Source organism: Dunckerocampus dactyliophorus, chromosome 18, assembly GCF_027744805.1.
Source record: "Dunckerocampus dactyliophorus isolate RoL2022-P2 chromosome 18, RoL_Ddac_1.1, whole genome shotgun sequence".
Taxonomy (NCBI): domain Eukaryota; kingdom Metazoa; phylum Chordata; class Actinopteri; order Syngnathiformes; family Syngnathidae; genus Dunckerocampus; species Dunckerocampus dactyliophorus.
The window spans coordinates 14,084,080-14,103,774 of NC_072836.1; the positions used below are offsets into that span (position 1 = coordinate 14,084,080).

The following is a 19,695-nucleotide window of genomic DNA, read 5'->3' on the forward strand; positions in this document are numbered from 1 at the left end:
AGGGCCAAATGTTGAATAGAAGTGTTTGTTACGTCTTACATGTTGTTTTGACGTAAAACTTTTAAAATGCTGTACTTGGATACACAGTTGATCCCCCACTTTTTACCGGGGTTAACATTCGGGTTAACATTCCCCTTCCAAACCCTCCTGCTTGCTTGACGTTGACGTTCTCAATGTAATTGAAGATGATCAATGAACAGATGGAGTCAGTGTTATAAGTTATGTAAGTTTTACTTTTGCATCTCACAGCAGCTATGGTGCTTTCAAGGACTGCTTGACGACACTTGACAATATCAGTGAAACGTAAAGACATAAACGTAAACAATTGTCAGATTATTAGGGGTATGTGTATGCTGTATGTTTTATCTGTATTATCCCTCACTAAATTTAAAAAAAAACAACAACTAAAAAACAGATTTGTTCTTATATCCTTGAGCAGCATCGGTGTGTAAGCTGCACGTGCCCACGTCATGACATGGAATATTATGGCGTGAACGAATTTGTGAGGACCACACAACTCTTTATTTGACAGGAGCCAATCATGAGTTCCGAATAAACTCACCACAAGCCTGTCAACCCATTGGAAATTGCAGGAGGTCATTACTCAATATACCAGCTTGACTCATCACACAGCAAATAACTCAAACGTTATACCTCAGAATTATAGAAACATTTATCAATGCAAGGTTTATATAGGGAAAAAACATTTTAAAGTGTTCCCATAATACATTACGGTTGAGAAAACATACTAAGTAGGGATGAGCCAGATACTCGTTGACGAGTATCCATTACGGATAATGCATTTTTGCCGAGTACGAGCCTGAAACGAGTACAGCTCGTCATTATCCGTAATCTTCATGAAACAAAATTTTCATTATGCATTCATCCTTTCAACCACAGTGACCGCCCCTCCCTAGCCAGGCGCTGCAGCCAGAGAGTCGCCACTCACACACTATAAAGACAGTACAGACGGTATGTGTGTGTGCGTCCCAACTGGCCGTACTTGCAAGTGCGTTCTGTCTATTTGCAAAAACGTGGGCAAAATTTGGGGAGTACAGCCTCAGTGCGGGTTTGGGCGTGAAGGAGGAACTTTCACTGCATGCGGGCTGTGTCGAGGCTACAGATACAGGTACGTGGGACGCACGTGCTCTCTGCTGCCAATGAGCGCACAACGCACTGATCGCCCCCACACAAATACAAATTAAAGCACACATAGAGCGCAGACCTCGGCCAAGCACCACAGTTCCTCCCATATTGTGATTCACACCTTTCTCAGTGCTCTGACCATTTTGTGTGGACTTATATGCACAAATGTCGAAAATGGTCCAATCTCACAATTCTCTCCATTTTTATTTCACATTTGAGTAGTGAAATAACATGTTTGAGACACTTGTTCTGCAATGTAATTAATATACTATAATAATAACAAAATATGTTTCATTTTTTAGCAATTACTGTTGTAATATACTGTATACCCCCATACCCTGTTTGCCATCACTGGATGTTTGCATGGATCACCAACTTCACACAGATCATTAAAAAATAATTAAATAATAGTCTTACAGATCACTTACACACATACACAGTACACATATATCTGAATAATAAACAATAAATATAGCAACTTCTGATCAATCTGTCAATTTCAGGCTTAAAATAATGTACTGATTTAACCCCCGCACATTTTGGTTAAACTACGCCCACTCATTCCGAGTACAGCTACGGATACAGATAATTTAGATGGGTGAACAGATACAGATACTTGTAGAAAATGGCTGCAATGCTGCTTCTGTCCACCAGAGGAAGCCAGAGGACCAAAAGACAGGGAAGCGGTGACGGAGGGAAGGTGACGCGATGCATTACGGGAAAGCTTTAAAATGTAGGCTTTTCTTTATTTTAAAATCACATTGGGACATGTTTCGATATTTGTATATACACCTTTTGAGTATGAAGTTGTCATGTGCTGAATTTTGTGCTGTTAAGTGATTTTCAACGATAACACCGTGATTATGTTCTTATATTGGGTCTATATAATGACATACACTGACAACCAATGGGTTGACAAGCTTGTTGTGAGTGCGCTGATAGCTCGTGATTAACTCCTGCCAAAGAAAGCTTTCCTGACTCACGAGCAGCACAGTATTTAAACAATCAGGAATAATTCTGAAGTAAAGGAGATGTCACGAGATTAGAAGCACCGGAATTTACAGTATTTATAAATTATCACCGACTTGCAGTAAATGAGGTGTGTTTCTGCAAAAAAAAATCCTATTTTCATTTTTAAAAATTCCAAAAACAACAATATGACCAATAGTTTTGCAAATTGGCGGGGCCGCAAATGATGAATTGCGAATGGACGCTATTCATCTAAAAAGTATTTTTGGACTTTTGAGCCATATGACCAAGCCCTAACTGCCAATATGTGAACACAGCCAGTCAGAGTCCATCCTGCAGCATAAAACACTTTTAAACAAAACATATTAAGCTGTTACATTTGCCAGATTGCACTTGCTCCCTTGTACCAAAGGTTGTATTAGCAGTACAGGTGGTTGGAACTGCGAGGCGAGCGTGTTTTTATGACAAACCTGAGATGGATCAAGTTCCACATGATATAAAATTCTTGATGATAAAAAGTACATAAATTTAATATACTGTGTCATGGCCATCCTTCAATTATTATTCAAATATTTTTATCTGTTACACTTATGCAACATGTCTTCCTTTCTGCACAGGTATGAGGTGCTGTTTGCCCCCCAGTTGACAGCACCCTCCTGCCAGTTTCTGTCCAGCGTGGAGTTGGCTGTACAGCGGCAAGTCGCTGACACTAACGAACGTGTAATGCACCAAGCCGAGCGACTGAAAGCTGAGGGTACCACTGCAGCAGCCTGTGAGGAGCAGCTCAAGGAGATAGAACACTGCATCGGGGTCTTCCTGCATGAAAATGGAGAGTCAGGCTCACTGAGCTTGGCAGGAATCATCACCTCGGCCCTGTGCTCAATCTGCAGGTCCAGATATGAACATTTGTTTTCTCAAATTGATACCAAATCAGTTCAGCAATACCAAATAATTCTACAAAAAAATCAAAAATATAGCCACATTACATATTATAAAACTATTAACTTTGTAGCTTAGTATTGGAAAGAGGAGGAACATACAGTAACTGCTAATTTATTCTTTCAGGCGGAACCTGGTGATGGAGAGTGCAGCAGCAAGTGCTGGAGAGCAGCTGGTCGACCTCATGTCTCGGGATGGGGCATGGTTCCTTGAGGAGCTGTGCAGTATGATGGGAAATGTCAGTGCCCTGGCAACGCTGCTGCAACGCTGCCCCCTCCTGCCTCACGATCTGGAGCTCCTGTCACCCTCTGCCACCATCCAAGCCGTTTACATGGCCAATGCCGTGTATACCTGTTTGCAGGTACTGGAGTTTTAGCCTCAGGCCGCTATGATTACACAGTACACCCAGTTTTGTTTTTTCCTCAAGGCTTTTGTTTTAAATGTTGCTGTTAGCGCAATATTTTAGCCAGCCTCAAAATCTTTTTCACGACTCATATAGCTTAACGCTAGTGTTACTGTGTTAGAGCCAACAAGACTGCTCGGAAAGTGTAGACCTCTGCCAATGCGGAAATGTTAAATCATTAAGTGAACAGCTACAAGGGACAGACACAATCTTAATAGCTATAAAGATGTTTACATGATCAGATTGTAGCGGGATTATGTCAGTCAAATTATTTGCTGTATTCTCATGGTTCTTTTTTATTGATATATTCTACATACAAAGTAATTTATTGATGCTAATCCCAGGGTTTTATATAAGAAACACAAAACCATCTCTGCCTTTCACTTCAGATTCTTTAATTTCCTAACCGGTGCTGATTTTGTCAACTCAAATGCAAGTATCTTAGTTTCTTTTTCATGACAGGAACTCAACACCAATTTCCGTCAGATCATCTTTCCTGAGGCTCTGCGCTGTATGGTAAAAGGAGAGCCCACTTTGGAGTCGATGTTGACTGAGTTGGAGCAACTGGTGGAGCAGAGCTCCGATGGTCTGGGCTTGCAAGGCTTGGTTGACAGTCTGCTCGCCACCACAGGCCTGGACCATGATGGACACAAACAATGTCTGGACATCACAAGGTAAGTAGTGGTTCATCAAGGGTAGAACCGTAAACCACCCATAAACAAGACCCATGATGCAGCCATTCCTCTTGTGCAGGGATGTCCAATGTTTTATCCCGCAGTTCGTTTATAATTAATTATTACACAGTATATATGTTACAAATATATTTATTGTAACAATACAGTTAATTCATTGTTAATTAGATGTTTGTTTCCCCACAGGTCTGTAGTCTATCTGTGGTGTTGGGTTGTGGCAGTAGATGGCGTCATTGAAGTTTCATAACTGGCCAAGCATGTGCATATCATTTTTATAGACACTGTTTTGTGCCATAAGACATGTGCGGCATTATCTCATGTGTTTAAAACTTAAAACAAAAAGACATGAAGTATTGACCTACGGGTATTTTATTTCTTGGAGCAGTAGACACACATACGTGCACCTTTTTGTTATAGCATGCAGGGCAATTAAAAAAAAAAAATCATGGTGAAGAGATGCATTACAATGTGTGATCAGGCTCCGATTAGACAATGCACGCGACAGCCAGGTGAATGTGTTTTTACTTGGACAGCGATATTTTTAAACTCCACTGTGGGGGAAGTTTCCGAAACGATCCCCACGGTGGGACCCGTGGCTTGTTGAGAAGAGCATAATTACTAGTTAAGAAGCAGAGTTACGCTGCCATCCACTGGTGGGAGTTGTAACGACAAGCTACACATTCAGTCCCATGATAATGTATTTATCAGGGTGAGCAGGTGGCACCAACTCTATTTGTGGCGGGCTGAATTTGTTTGTCAGGCTGCACAAATAAATTCATGCATGGCGAACACTGGATGTATTAGATGTTACGCCATTTTGTTTTGTCAGCTATCACATAAAGAGAAGATGCAATGTTTTTTTCAGATAGCTTAGCAAATACTGACCGACAATGAATTGGTTTTAGCATCTTTTAAGATAAAATTTTTTTATCAAAGTGGTACATTTTTTCTGTAAAGGCTCCAAGAGGGTGCAAAATGATATGGAAGTAAATAATTGTTAAAGAATGGTGTTAAAAATATTGACTAATTGGTGAAGTTATTCCAAAAATTAATATCACAAGCTGGAACCCAGCCAAAAGAATCATCTAATAACTAAATATTTACATACAACAGAGACAGTTAAATAAATAAAATGTTGGGGGGGGAAATACATACAAAAAATTGCTTGAGGGTGGCAAAATGGTTAAACAAGAATAATTTGTCAAGTTATATTTCTGCCTTCAGGATGTTGCGTGCCCAGTACTCTGAGCTGATCCAGCCACGCAGCATGGACGGGACGGCCCAGGACTCGCCAAAGATGTCTGCAGGTCAAATGCTACTTGTCGCCTTTGATGGAATGTTCACTCAGTTAGAGACTGCCTTTGGACAGCTCACTGAAAAGGTAACACATGTAGTAATAGGCCCAAATCAACGATTAGTATGCATCTGTCTTTGTATGGTTGCTTTAGACCAGTACTTCTCAAATAATGTAACTGTGAGAGGCAGGGAAGACTTCAGTATTAAGGCAGACCTGCCAACATGTATGAATTTGTTGTGCTCAGCATCCAATTTGACTCTTGAATACGCTTATATGCTTCACTGCTCTCCATTTTGTTGCGTTCCGCTGGTTTCAGTTAGAGTTAAAGCCATACAGTACAGATAAATATCAGTTTCTCAATAGTATTTCGATCCGTCAGTGGTGGCATGAGAGAAAACTATTGAGAACTGCTGCTTTAAACCTACAAGTTACTAGACTCTGAATGTGGAGACAAAATGTTTCAGCACTTAATGGACCTTTTGACACTAGGTGAGGCTGTAATGTCATGTAATGAAATGCTTTCACAACAGCCAGCTTTTTATTCATTTTCCCCACTGATAGCAAACCATTTGCTCTGTTCCTTGTGCTCAGCTGAGTTCTCTGGAAGTGCCATCGGCCTGGAGAAAGGTGGATGTTCTGAGGGAAACACGCACTGCACAGCTCCACTTCTTTGACAGTATCAGTCAGCGGGAACTGATGGAAGAAGTTTTCTTCCTGAAGAGACTGCAGACCATCAGAGATTTCTTTAGAATGTGTGCCTCCTTTGCACAGACTCTATCAGGTAAGGCTTCTTCACGGTCAAATGGAGATAACGATCGCTTTTCTAAGTCCTAAATAACCACCCGCTGTCTGTGATTGCTTTGTGTACCAAGGGCCCGCTGCTGATGAACTTTTACCCTCCAATGGACCGGTTGGTTTGGGGAAGCCGTTGTACCGGCAACCTAATGCTTCTGGCTCTAGTGGGGCAGTGGTCAGCGAGGAGCAAATGACTCGTCCAATCAAGGCCTTTACAGCTGAATTTGTTTGGCAGATGCTCTTGGGTCTGCCCAGCCAAGCTCTTGGTCTGGCCCTCTGCAGCACCCTGTCTGCTCTCGGCCTGGATATCGTTGCCCAAGTTGAGGCGAAAGATTTTGGGGCGGAGAGCAAGGTACGACATTTTTTTTATACATTGACTGACGTTGACATTTACTTGGGACTTTAGACAGACATATAAGGAGAATGGACAATAATGAAAATTTTTTTCAACAACACATGTCAAACGGAGAAGCGGTATAGAAAATGGATGGATGGATGTCAAACGGACCGATTTTTCGATGTAAATCTCTTTGTGGTAGGCAATTTGATACGCATCTTGATACACGGGCTACAAAAATGATATATTTTAAAAAATGAACAATTTGATACAGTGTACAAATTTGATAGTTACGTTTGCTGTAAGTCTTACATTGTAAAATAAAGAAGCCAGTTGTATAAAAGTGGCATTCTTCTAGTATTTTGAATGTGAAAAAGAGCATATCATATCCCCAAGCATGCTATAAGGCAGGAGTCCCCAACCACTTGGCCGAGGGGGAAACGTTAAAAAAAAAAAACACACACACTCACACACACACTTAAAAAAAAAATTAAAATAAAATATTTTGTAAATAACTACAGACATCAAATTGTATGTAAATGGATATAAATTTTGGAAATATATTACCAATATTTTATTCAAAAAATGATATACAGTTTGAAATCCCACAGGTTTTGCATGTTTAATGCGAGCGGTCTTTGAATGCACCATCTAATGTTGTCCCACGCTGCACAGATAGACTACTGTACTGTATTGTTTCCGTTTTTCTTTCATCTCATATTTGGTCCCAAATGCTGATATTATGTGGGAATGCATGAACGTAAGATTTGATGATGAACAAACTCCAGGCTCGGACTGGTGGATGATTGGTTTGAATTCACGCTACTAATGCTGTTTAGATTAGCAAGCTACAGCGCCTGCGAGACAATTGTTTTGCCGGCAGCCCAGGCTCTCGCGTTGTTTGAGACGCACTGTCATCCAGTTGGTAGTCTTGGCGTACCTCGTGCATGTCTCTAAAATCGATCACACTAAGGATTTATGGCTGATTCTTATCAATCTAGGAGGTTGCTACCGATGCTGCCGCATATCCGCCTTGTCAAACCGGATATCCGGTCACATCGGTTTCACAACCCTAAAAATGACCCCTTTTTGGCTCTCAAAATTTGATGTCGACAAAAGTTGTCCACCATATTTGTTGACTTTGAACTATGTGGGCACTTTTTAGTAATACGAAGAACACGGTGAACCAGGGCTTGACGAGTTAGTCAACAAAGACATGTCAGCATAAATAGGACCAGATTGGACTGTACCAATAAATATTATTGTTCTAACTCCATATACATAATTTTTCCCCAAATAATTTGGCAGCAAAGACAAACCATCAGGGCTTGTGTCCATAATTGGCAATGATGCAGTCGCATGTGAGCAGTTGCTTTTTCATATCACTCTGTTAGTACAAACTAATAAAAGTGACTGGAAGCAGTACTCTAAACCACTTCATCATGTTTTGGTAGTCGAGGAAAAGGCTTCTTGAGACGTCATCTGTACTTCTGTGTAGAAGGTGTCGGACGTTTCGCTCCTCATCCGAAGAGCTTCGTCAGCAAACTAATAAGTGCTGGTAGCTTAGGCCTTAAATACAGTAAGAGTGGGCGGAATTGGTGTGCCAACACCCTCCTCCTATTGGTTCGTTACACTAAGCCTGGGCGGAGCAGTGGTATAATCCTATCCTGTTATTCACACCTACGATAAAAGGGAAGTGTCGCTCCCTGAATTGGGTATGAACGACTCTGATACTGGCTTGTTAGCATCTATTGTTCTGGCTCGGCCCTGCCTTCACCTCATTTGCAAGACTAAGAGCTGTGGGTTTTGGTCTCAGTAACCTGCTGAACACAGGGTCCAAATTAAACCTCAAACCACCATTCCGATTCAATGATGGGTTCTGTTGTTTGACAAAAATAGCTTCCTTAACTCCTCTTTCAAACCATCTGTTTTCTTTGGCCAAAATCTTAACCTCGCTGTCCTGAAAAGAGTGATTGGTAGCTTTCAGGTGTAGATGTACTGCTGATTGAGGACCACTAGCATTGTCCCTGCGATGTTGATAAAGCCTTTTTTGGAGCATTTGCTTAGTTTCCCCAATGTAGTGCTCTTTGCATTCCTCATCTTTACAGTGGATGGAATAGACCACATTGCTCTGTTTCTGGTTTGGAGCCTTGTCTTTAGGATGCACTAATTTTTGTCTCAGGGTATTTACTGGTTTGAAATAGGTAGGAATTTTGTGTTGCCATAAGATCCTCTGGAGTTTTTCGGAGACCCCCGCTACATAAGGGACTACCACTCCTCTCCTTTTTGCTTCTGTGGGCTTTTGGGTTTCTTTCCCTACTCTCTTCTTTTGACATTTGTTAAAAGCCCACCGTGGGTACCCACAGGTTGAGAGCGCTCTCTGGACATGTTGTGTCTCCTTTTTCTTTCCCTCAGCACTAGTTGGTATTTGTTCCGCTCTATGTTGGAGGGTCCTAATAACCCCTAGTTTATGTTGTAGTGGATGGTTTGATTCAAAAAGCAGGTATTGGTCAGTGTGTGTGGCCTTTCTAAAGACCTCTGTAAGTAGCTGTCTGTCCTTTCCTATAATTACCTTGCAGTCTAAGAAGGCTAGTTGGTTTTCTTTAGTGTCCTCGCGAGTAAATTTGATATTGGTGTCCACCGCATTGATGTGATCTGTGAAAGACTGAATTTCTTGTTTTTTGATTATGACAAAGGTGTCATCCACGTATCTAAACCAGTGCCTTGGTTTTGTCCCTGAGAAGGATGTGAGAGCCTGTTTCTCCATCTCTTCCATGTACAGATTCGCCACTATGGGTGAGACTGGTGAGCCCATAGCACAACCATGAATTTGTCTGTAGAATTTCCCTCTAAACTGAAAATATGTGGTGTTAAGGCAAATTTCCAGTAATTGGCAGATGTGGTCAGCACTAAGTTTTGTTCTCCGATGCAGAGTTGAGTCCTCGAGCAGTCTCTTCCTCACCACCGAGACTGCTGCTGAGGTGGGGACAGATGTGAAAAGTGAAGTCACATCATAAGACACCAAAGTTTCCTCTGGCTCCAATCTGAGGTCTTTGATGCTCGCCACAAACCCTTTTGTGTTCTCTATATGATGATCAGTGTTGCCTACCAATGGGGATAAGACTGTTTTTACATATTTCGCTACATTGTACGTGGTAGAGTCAATGCTACAGACAATGGGTCTGAGGGGAAACCCTTCCTTGTGGATTTTTGGAAGGCCATAGATACATGGTGTAGCCTCCCCAGGGTATAACCTATGATACATCTGTCTGTCAATTAGTTCTTCCTTCTCTAACTTTTGGAGACAGTGTATGATTTCTTTCTTATACCTACTGGATGGGTCCCTTTTAAGTTGCTCATATGTGTTGGCATCACTAATTAGACTTGTTATTATGTTTTGGTAGGTATCTCTGGATGAGCTTTGTAAGAAGGGCGCTGAGCAGAGTCTGGCATCAGGCCGGGTCTCCCAGATGCTGCTGAACAGAGCCACAGTGCTGGCCGCCTCTTACGACACAGCCTGGAAGAAGTTGGACCTGCTGCGAAGGTTGGATGGCAACCTGGATGCGGCTAAGGCCAGCTTGCAGAGGCTTCAGCTGCACATGGCCATGTTTCAGGTACACACCACTCACAAAACATCACATCTTGTCAAAGCATCTTCCTGCTCAAAAATGTTGAATGAATTGCCTTTTGAGGCAGCACCCTTTGTTGGATTCATAGCTACTGCGCTTTTCCCCCCATCAAACCACTTTCTATTTCTCTTATTTACAATTTTAAGCAGAGAAAATAAATCTAAATACGCGGGAGAGTGAATGTCCAACCGTGAATAGGTGGATCTCTACTGGGGATGTCCCGATCCACATTTTTTGGCTTCTGATCCGATCCGGGAATGAGCCTTTTTTTTTTCTTTTTTTTATAATAAGCTTTTGTTACAAACATTTATGTGTGGAAATTAATATGGTTATGAAAATAGCTCTTCAAAGCATAAAAAATAATGCATTCAAAGTATTGGTGAATTTACTTTATCACACAGCATGACCAACAATCGTTTTGTAACAAGCCCGAGTCAGGTCCCTAATCCAATAAGATAAAATTGGGAAAAAAATTGGTGTGCAAAATACTTTTAGGGTAGGACTAATCATTTTACATGGTTATAGATGAATTTGTGGTCTGATTTAGAATATATGATTATTTTTATTTATTTCTTTTTTTTAAGCAAACTCTTTTCAAAGCAATAGTAATGTATTGACGGTCCCTAGTATAAACAACCAGTGGTTGGAGTAGCACTTCCTGTGTGAGCCCCCTGCACAGTGACACAGCAGTCTGGGCACAGTGAGGAGGAACTACCGCTGTAGCTACGGAACCGAATATCCAAGGTGAAACTAACTTCGCCACCGGTACACCGCGGACATGTCTGCATAGTGGTTTTCTTCTTCTTGCGGGAGTCGAGTGGCAACCAAACGTTATACTGTATGGCAACCAGATCGGCCCGATCTTGTGGCAGAAACCGATATTTTCCGATCTTCAAAATACAGCGGATCGGCAGCCAATCCCGATCCTGAAGATTGGATCGGAACGTCCCTAATCTCTTACCGTATTGTGGTATTGTCAGTTTTTGCTTGTCATAGAACAGTGTCATTGTGTGTCTCCTCCACAGTGGCAGCATGAAGATGTCCTGGGTCCCAACAATCAGTCTCTGAGTGTCAACATTCCTCCTCGTGCAGTCATTCTCAGTAACATGAAGAAGAAGCTGTATAAGCTGAGTCAGGATGAGGGAGCCATTGTGGCGATTCAGGTCTGCATCATTTGACATACTATTTATCTTCCTCATTGTAACTTGGAAGGTGCGGTGGGCACTGCTGCTTGCGCTGTTTAAAACACTACACACATTATAATTTAGACCTGCAACACCTACCCGGTTAATTATTCTGGTGAGTATTAGTGGTTTAAAGGGGTGTCATGATACACTCTGCTCACAGGACAAGGCGATACATGAATTTTTTTCTCCTGAAAACGAGTTAAGACGATATTTTAACATGACTTTCAAGAAAATGACAAAATGTAGGACTGGACAAACAGACGGAGTCACAAAACAGTGCAGGTACATTTGGAAATGTTTTATAACTTTGCACGCATGAACTAAGCATGATGCTTTTAACTGAACTTTTTTTCACAGCTTGAAGCAAAAAAATATATGAAAGATAAAATAAAGATGGCAGTTATAGCTGCGACTACTAATCATTTATGTTAAAGTGTAGTTATGAAAAGACACGTGAAATAGATTGCAGTATATTAGTTCTATGGAAGTAGATCCGAAATAGACTGTACTATCACGTTTTGGTAGAAGTCATATGCAACGATCATGCTTTGACCGGACAAATCTCAAGTAAATTTGATAAAATGTAGTAATTACTACACCTTCTGCTTGGCCATTAACACAGTCACATGTCCTTAGAGAATAATGCTGGGAACGCCGAGAATAGGTACGATTGCAAGGTTTATAGTGTGCGTAAAGCACTTAATGTGCAATTCCAATCGTGCCTCGCGTACTGCCACTTCCATATTATGTATCATTCACTGTAGCGATGCCATAGCTCACAGTCTGATTGACGCTGAGAGAAGCTGGACGAAGTGGCCGGGGAGAGGGAAGTGTGGTCTTCCCTGCTTAGGCTGCTGCCCCCGCGACCCGACCTCAGATCAGCGGTAGAAGATGAATGGATGGATAGATTTTGCCCGCCTGTGTTTCTGCTCTCATATCTTAGTCATAGTGTAATGTTGTGTGTGAGCTAAGACATGTTTAAAAATGTTGAGCAAAAGTTGATTTCTTATGTTTTAACGGCTGGTCTCTTCAGGAGAAGCTAGCCTCACTGGAGGCGAGCATTGAGCAGCGTCTTAAGTGGGCTGGCGGGGCAAATCCAACACTGGCCCCTGTCCTTCAGGACTTTGAGATGACCATCAGGGAGCGACGTGCCATGGTGGCTAGAGAAAACCAGCGTGCAAGCCAGGTGGGAAAAGCTGATTTTAAGAGTTCATCCATAAAGCCTAAAGATGAAATTAATTCTAAAGACATTTTGTCATCCAGGTCACCTTCTTGTGTTCCACCATCCTGAACTTCGAAGGCCTTCGCACTCGATCCCCTGAGGCTCTCAGCATGGACGCAGCTTTGTTTGAGTTGCTGAAACGCTGCCAGCAGACATGTTCATTCGCTGCACAGTTTAGTAGCACGGTGTCTCCGTTGGAGCTTGAACTATTGCAGAGACTGGTGGGTTTTGACATCTAACATTACACTGGACAGTTAATGGACAGCAATTGTACATTATGTTAATATTACAAGATCTACGTTTAAACATTCACTAAATTTAAACAATACATTTTTCTTTGTTTAGCGACTGGTTAAAATACAATTGACATTTCTTTTGCTAAAAATATATTTCCCTGGCAGTCCCTGGTGTGATTTGTCATAGTTTTACGTTTTTAAACATGTAATCTGTGTTTATCAACAAATGCACTAAATTGTCCAAGCTGTACTTTGGCTTCATATTGTGACAGTGATATAGACACACACCAGTGTTTCCCACAGGACTGCAGTGTATCTCTGGTGTAGGGTTGCCATCTAATTTGCACGTGTTCTAAGAAATGTGTGCGACCTTATCTCGCATTTTTAAATCATATTTAACAAGAGAATGTGAAGTTATAGGGCTCCATGTAAGTGTGCGCTGATTGTAAAGATAATGTACATGTCATTGTACATCTAATATCTCACTATATTAGTATATCAAAGGGAGCTGCCGCTGGAGTACCCAGCATACCTTGCGGACATTTTAAAATGAGTTATGTGTTTGTTGTTAGTGCTGAGTTGTTGCAGACCACAAAGCGAATCACAAATTAGTGCAAAAAATGTATGAAATCTTGGATGATTCTAAAATCCCGGCCAGATGCTGTTTGTAGGTCCCAAATAGTGGACATTTGGTCATCCCACTTTAAGTAACTATATTAAATCCAGAAATACAACTACAGCTCTGTTGACATTTCCCGTTATGATACATCCATCAATAACGTAATTGTCTTTGAATGCAGAAAGCCTGAGCAATTTACAGTACATCGTCAGGCCTGTTTTAAAGCTCTTTGTATGGCCGCTACAGAGTCCAGTGCTGGACCTGCCTATAGGCAGTCCTGATTGGCTGAGCTATGCCCAGCGGCAGCTTGAGGAGGAGCTGAGTGCGGAGCAGAGGACGCAGGAGGAGCGAGAGCAGCAGCTGGACTCCTGTGCCGAAACCCTACAACTCCTCGTCGACTCCATTAAGACCATTTTGTCAACACACAACCGCCAACTGGCTGATGTCAAGCACTTGCTCAAAGCAATGGCTAAGGTACAGTTTGTACATTGCCTTATGTATTAAATGTAATATTTTTGTTAAGATCCACCCCTGACCCAGCAGTCTTAATTCTCTTTTTTTTTTTTTGAAACAGGATGAGGAGGCGGCATTGGCTGACGGCGAAGAGGTGGCGTACGAGGGCAGCGTGCGTCACTTCTTGATGGAGTATAAGGCGTGGCAGGACAACATCCAGGTAGTTTTGTTCACAGTCATCCAGGCTAGTGGGCAGCCACGCAATCAGGAGCAGCTGGAGTTGCTTGAAGAGATTCCCGCTACTGTGAAGGAGCTCCAGTCCCAGAGCCAGAGGTAGTTTCAGTTTTGTACGCATAACCATTTTCTTGACTTTATTGGTACGAATCTTGCATTAATCCCCGCTATGCTTGTTTCACAACAGTGTGTATAATGGCCTGGTGGGATTTGCGTCCCCACTGGTGACAGAAAGAGAGAATGACTGTGCCAGCCCTGTGTCAGCAGTACAGACAAGCTTTGCAGCCGGTATGACCTTGAAGAATACACACTAGAAATACCATCAAGCCACTACTGTACTATGCAGACTGTAGACAAAAGTTTAATTCAATATTTAAAAAAGTCTCTTTTTGCTTTGACTCAAGCTGTTAGATGCAGTGGGTTGAAGACTCAGCCAGAGTCCATGTCCCAGAATGCACGGAAGGCCCTGCCACGTAACCTGGGGACCCCCACGGACACCCCACCCAGCACACTGTTGAACAGCAAAGGCCTCAACCCCAGTCCCAAGAGGGCTGTACGAGACCCCAAAACAGGAAAAGGTACCAGTTAGCCGTAACCCATATTTTTGACTGGTTGATGAGGGCAAAAAAATTAACTTACTTTGGACACACACGCTTTCACCCATTAGCTGGTTTGCTCTCTGTGCCATCAGAATCAAATCACTACTGATGTCAGAGGGAGGTATACGGTGTATCCCCACTTCCCTAAATGACCATGAGTAATTGATACGCTTTTAGAAATGTATATTTTTGATACACAGCTGACGACCCTCCTGCAGCTTGACTTTGATATTCTCCTTCGAGTTCAGATCAACATTTCTAGCAAAAGTGACTATTGTAATTTTATATTAGATTCAGCTCCAGAGCCCCTCCCTTCTCTCTTCAATTGCCATTGTTCACTCAGGGCACAATCCAGGTTTAAGCCCTACTTATGCCTCACACACTTATTAAGTACATTTAAAGTATAAAATGTATTATACAGTAGTCAATACTAAAGATTGATAATGAAAGATACTGTGGTGCGTTCAAGGACAGCTGAACAGAGTGAAATCTCAACTCGACAAAAAAACGGTGAAACATATACATAAACATCTAAAAATTTGGGGCTTTTTTTAACAGTGGTATATTTATCCATCCTGGATCCCATCCTGGCTGTAGCCAAGACAGCACCAATTGTGACCTTAATTGCGTTTCTGTATTTGTCATTCCACTGCGTTGCAAAAAATAAACCTGCTTCTTTGTTTTTTGCAGCTGTCCAGGAGAGAAACTCGTACGCTGTGAGTGTGTGGAAGCGAGTGAAAGCCAAGCTGGAAGGCAGAGACATCGATCCGAACCGGAGGATGAGTGTCACTGAGCAGGTCAGGTGTACAGTGAGCGTGTTGTCACGTTGTCAAGCAAGACGTCTGTAATCTGCTCACAACGTCCTCTTCAATTCAATCGTCTCTTTTACTGGTTTACTGTAGCTTGTTGGATTCCCCATCAATTGACTAAACAAGGCTAGGTTGTATTTGTTAGCACTTTTGCAACAAACCTTCCTGATTACATTTGTTAATGCCGACTATGACCAATACGAGACCAATGGGTTGAATGTGACATGTTTTGTTGTGCCTGAATTTTAAAATTTATTTTTTTAATAACAGTGAGGAAGGTTGTTTTTTTTTAGTTGATAAACCCATGAAGTGATTTGGAGAGCCAGCTATCGGCCTGAAAGCACCCTAAGCTTCAAGTAGGAATAGTGATTTAGGGCATACTCGCACTCTACTAATCACACCTAAACCATAAAGCAAAGAATGTTTGGCTCTTGTCAGCGCGTGCTTCCACTATTCCGAAAAAGGTAGCCTAGTCAGGCGCTCAACATAGTGGAGTCATATAATGACCGCAATGCGGGTTATTAATAACAGACACGATTCATAATACAGCGGAACCTTGGTTAGCGTCAATCTGTTTCAGATGGTCTGACTCTAACCGAAACGTCCTCTAACGGAATCTATTTTTTCCATAAGAAATAATGTAAACTCGGTTACTGTTTCAGAAAGCCAAAAATGTTAACACAAAACACATTTGTATGCTAACACTTTACAATAAGGTACACAAAATTACAGTAGTTAATGAGGAATGAGCCTACCTAACCTAACCATTAGTTACTCATTAGTTCTTCATTAGTTCCTCAGTAACCACTCAAAATGTATGTGCTTTAGTTCCTCAGTAACTACTCGACTCATTAGTTCCTCATTCGTTGTTCATTAGTTCCTCAGTAACTAGTCTAAATGCATGTACCTTAGTCATTAGATTCTCATTAGTTCATTAGATTCAAACCTTTTGTATCTTTTAATCTTGAATCTTTGAATTAGTTCCTCAGTAACTACTGTGTTTTTGTGTACCTTTATTGTAAAGTGTGACCTTTTGTTATAGTTTTATATGAAATGCTTATGAATGAAAGGGATAAATGACCATTTAACGTCGCTTACACCTTGATTGAAGACGTGATTTTTGAAGACTGCTTTGAGGCGGCACGAGCCACATGGACACCGCCTTCATGTTTTACCGTGAGTCATTTCTTGAATTCAATCGTGTTTCTCGGCTTCTTTAGCAAAATGCTGGTTCTTGCAACTTTCTTTGGCTCCATTGTGTGTTATTTTGCAGCCGTGATCAATAAGAAAAGCAGAGACTTGTGGTATAACTGTTAGTTATCAAAGAACGACAGAGACGGCCGCTGATGACATCATAGATGGGTGACGCAACTTCAGTTTCTGTTTCCGTGTAGTAGGAAGCTAGTAGGCTGCTAACAAGAGCGTTTCGTGATCAAAAAATATATTAAGAACACAGTTGGACTCATGCAGTGTATTAATAACGCGACAAGAAGTGCCCTAACCGAAAAGTGCGCGAACTGAGGCAACATTTTGGTGGACATTTTTGACGTAGACCCCTCAGACTGGGTGACTGATGTTGACATACGTGGTTATCAGCATTATCGAAACCAAAACTAGCCACCTATTACACATTTGCGTGTGACTTTGGGCAGAGACATAAGGAGAATGAAAGCTAGTAAAGGATTTTTGAACAGGCAGTTTTACATGGTTTTCCTCCATTTGTGAGTTTTGATTTTGCAGCTTACTTTGCACTGAACAGGAAGTCACTGTGTGCACACTTTAATGCTGTGTAATTAGACAGTTATGTTGCTGTTTCATGCGGCAACGTTTTGTCTTGAGCTGGTTTGTTATGTTTGACTGCAGGTGGACTTTATCATCAAGGAGGCCACAAACATGGACAACCTCGCCCAGCTGTACGAGGGCTGGACCGCCTGGGTTTGAACACGGCACCGCCTCATGTCTTTGGTTAAGGCTTGGAGATCCACTAGAGTCCAGCAGGTCTGGGGTGTCGGAACAGCAGCACCAGGCCACACTGCGAGGAGGAAATGGAAAGCGGAAGCTTAGCCCACCCTCCCACCTTCCTGGGCACCCATACCGGGGTAGCGACCCCGTAGCACCGCTGCCACCATACTCCCCGCAACCACCGGCGGTCGGGCCAACGCAACGCTTAGTGGGCCTGCCGCCCCACCTCATTTTCTGGGGCTCGACTAGGCAAAGCTGCCGGACCGGGGAGGGGTGGGAAGAAGGGCAAATGCCTCCTCACCCTCACTTGGGAGACCTTCCCCCCCTCACCTGCGCAGCCCGCTACCAAGTTGTACCCTAAACATCACTGCGTCCCGTTGAGTCAGTCCAACTCCACCCGAGTTCAGGAAGAAGCAGGGAAGCGTGTGATCCGTGACTTCACAAGGCTCACGAATATCCTGTTCTCTTGAAACTCTGCCTCAGCGGGTATGTGGTACTGACGGCTCGTGGGCCAGTTGGGCCGGAACGAAAAGAATGAAGGTTCCTCAGAATTCTTCTGAAGACTGAAATGCAAGAGGACAACGATATTCAAAACTGTACTCTGATTGATAAAAAACGGTCATTCGACTTGACAAAATAAAATGTTACTCTGTGTGCTCGTCGGGATGGTTCTTTGTGCTTTTGTGGGTAACGCCGAAGCACAGAGTCGCGTAACTTTGTCAGCTAAGACGGGACACTAAACGATGAATTCATTTAGAGGAGGCACCACCTCCATCAGATCTTTATTCTCCTGTGTGCATCTTTGTCTGTGTTGTGCTTTGTAAGCGTTTGCTCCTTCTTTACAAATAACGAAAAGTCGACTGCTGTTGCCCCTTTTTTTTGTTGTTGTTTTTTTCTTTTTTTACTTTACTGCAAACAAGCTCTTGCTTTTCTCCTTGGTCGTAACTCCCCAGCCCTGATGCTTGTATTTTATTCATCTTGACTTTCTAGTTTTACATTTTTAGTGGGAGATGCAATGCTTTCGGTGATGGTGAAAAATGTTTTCTTAAAGCTTTTACTCAATTTCTTTGACTCTAAATAAACATTGAATTGATAAGTGTCCAGGACTTCAATCTATCTGTGGCATTTGGTTGCGGAGGGTGGGGCGCTAGATAACGTCACCATCGAATTTGCATAATCGGCCATGACGCAAAACCGTCTGAGTGGAGCGTTTCAAAAAGTCAGGCTGTTTGTGTGGATGGGTAAAACTGAGTTTTTTTTTTTTTTAGTTCGCATCGTAAGAAATGTGCGGCATGATCTCACAGCACACTGTGCTGCACAAGTAAATATTTGCATCCAGACTGGAACATATTACCTACGGGTCGTGCTGTACACAACCACGTGACACACCAAAGTATAGTAGAAAGAAGCAAGAACTTTACTGATGGAAATTTTGCCTCTTTTTAGAGAGCCGGCTCACTAAATTATGTGTATTGTGTAAAATGAATTACTAATGTAAAATGTACATGATATAAAATGTTTATTTAAATGGATATATTTAAACCTCAATGAGCAGCTAGAAAATTTTTTTTTTCTAAAATACAAAAGCAAAGACCCATCTCAATAGACAAATCTCTTCATGCAAATTTCTTTGAACGAATCGGCTCCACCACAGCGTGTTTCACCCCGCCCGCCTCCCCTGCCCAGTGTGGACACAGAGAAGCCGCCACACATCTTGACCACTGACATTCGCCTCTAACATGAAAAGAGGAAAAACGAATCGGCTCCTCACTATTACAAAGAGCCGGCTCTTAGAGCCGATTCGTTCGCGACCGACACATCACTAATGAGCATAAGTCCATCTTGCTTGGGCGGCATGTCAAGGCTAATGACGAAGTGGAATTACTTATACATTTTGGAGTATATACATTTTGGAGTATAAGACGACAAAATATCAGGAGTGAGTCACGCCGGTTGAAGTATTCAGATACATTGGAGTGTCGGCTTGTCACTACTGGTCATGTGATGGCGACGGGGCGGCGTCGTTGTTTTAAGTAATAAGTGGTGTAGCATGATGGCGCAGCCACACAGACGCTACGTTTCAACTTGCACCGAAATTGCACGCCTCACACTGCTTACAAGTCTTTCAATTGTGAAAACCGGTCAAGTAGTTTGTTAAGTGATTTCT

The 19,695-nt window shown here is 42.2% G+C and overlaps 1 protein-coding gene across 1 annotated transcript in view; it reads left to right on the forward strand.

Moving 5' to 3' along the window:
- Window positions 1-18,627, forward strand: part of smg1 (SMG1 nonsense mediated mRNA decay associated PI3K related kinase) — a 55,098-nt gene extending 36,471 nt beyond the window's left edge. Inside the window, exons 49-64 of the mRNA XM_054758356.1 lie at window positions 2,733-3,005; window positions 3,181-3,415; window positions 3,920-4,131; window positions 5,374-5,530; window positions 6,038-6,227; window positions 6,319-6,593; window positions 9,983-10,192; window positions 11,233-11,370; window positions 12,428-12,580; window positions 12,658-12,837; window positions 13,718-13,945; window positions 14,046-14,257; window positions 14,346-14,446; window positions 14,563-14,736; window positions 15,448-15,554; window positions 17,430-18,627. Coding sequence (XP_054614331.1) covers window positions 2,733-3,005; window positions 3,181-3,415; window positions 3,920-4,131; window positions 5,374-5,530; window positions 6,038-6,227; window positions 6,319-6,593; window positions 9,983-10,192; window positions 11,233-11,370; window positions 12,428-12,580; window positions 12,658-12,837; window positions 13,718-13,945; window positions 14,046-14,257; window positions 14,346-14,446; window positions 14,563-14,736; window positions 15,448-15,554; window positions 17,430-17,507 — 2,923 coding nt within the window. The 3' untranslated portion in view covers window positions 17,508-18,627. The remainder of the gene's footprint in view (window positions 1-2,732; window positions 3,006-3,180; window positions 3,416-3,919; window positions 4,132-5,373; window positions 5,531-6,037; window positions 6,228-6,318; window positions 6,594-9,982; window positions 10,193-11,232; window positions 11,371-12,427; window positions 12,581-12,657; window positions 12,838-13,717; window positions 13,946-14,045; window positions 14,258-14,345; window positions 14,447-14,562; window positions 14,737-15,447; window positions 15,555-17,429) is intronic.
- Window positions 18,628-19,695: the final 1,068 nt, after the last annotated feature.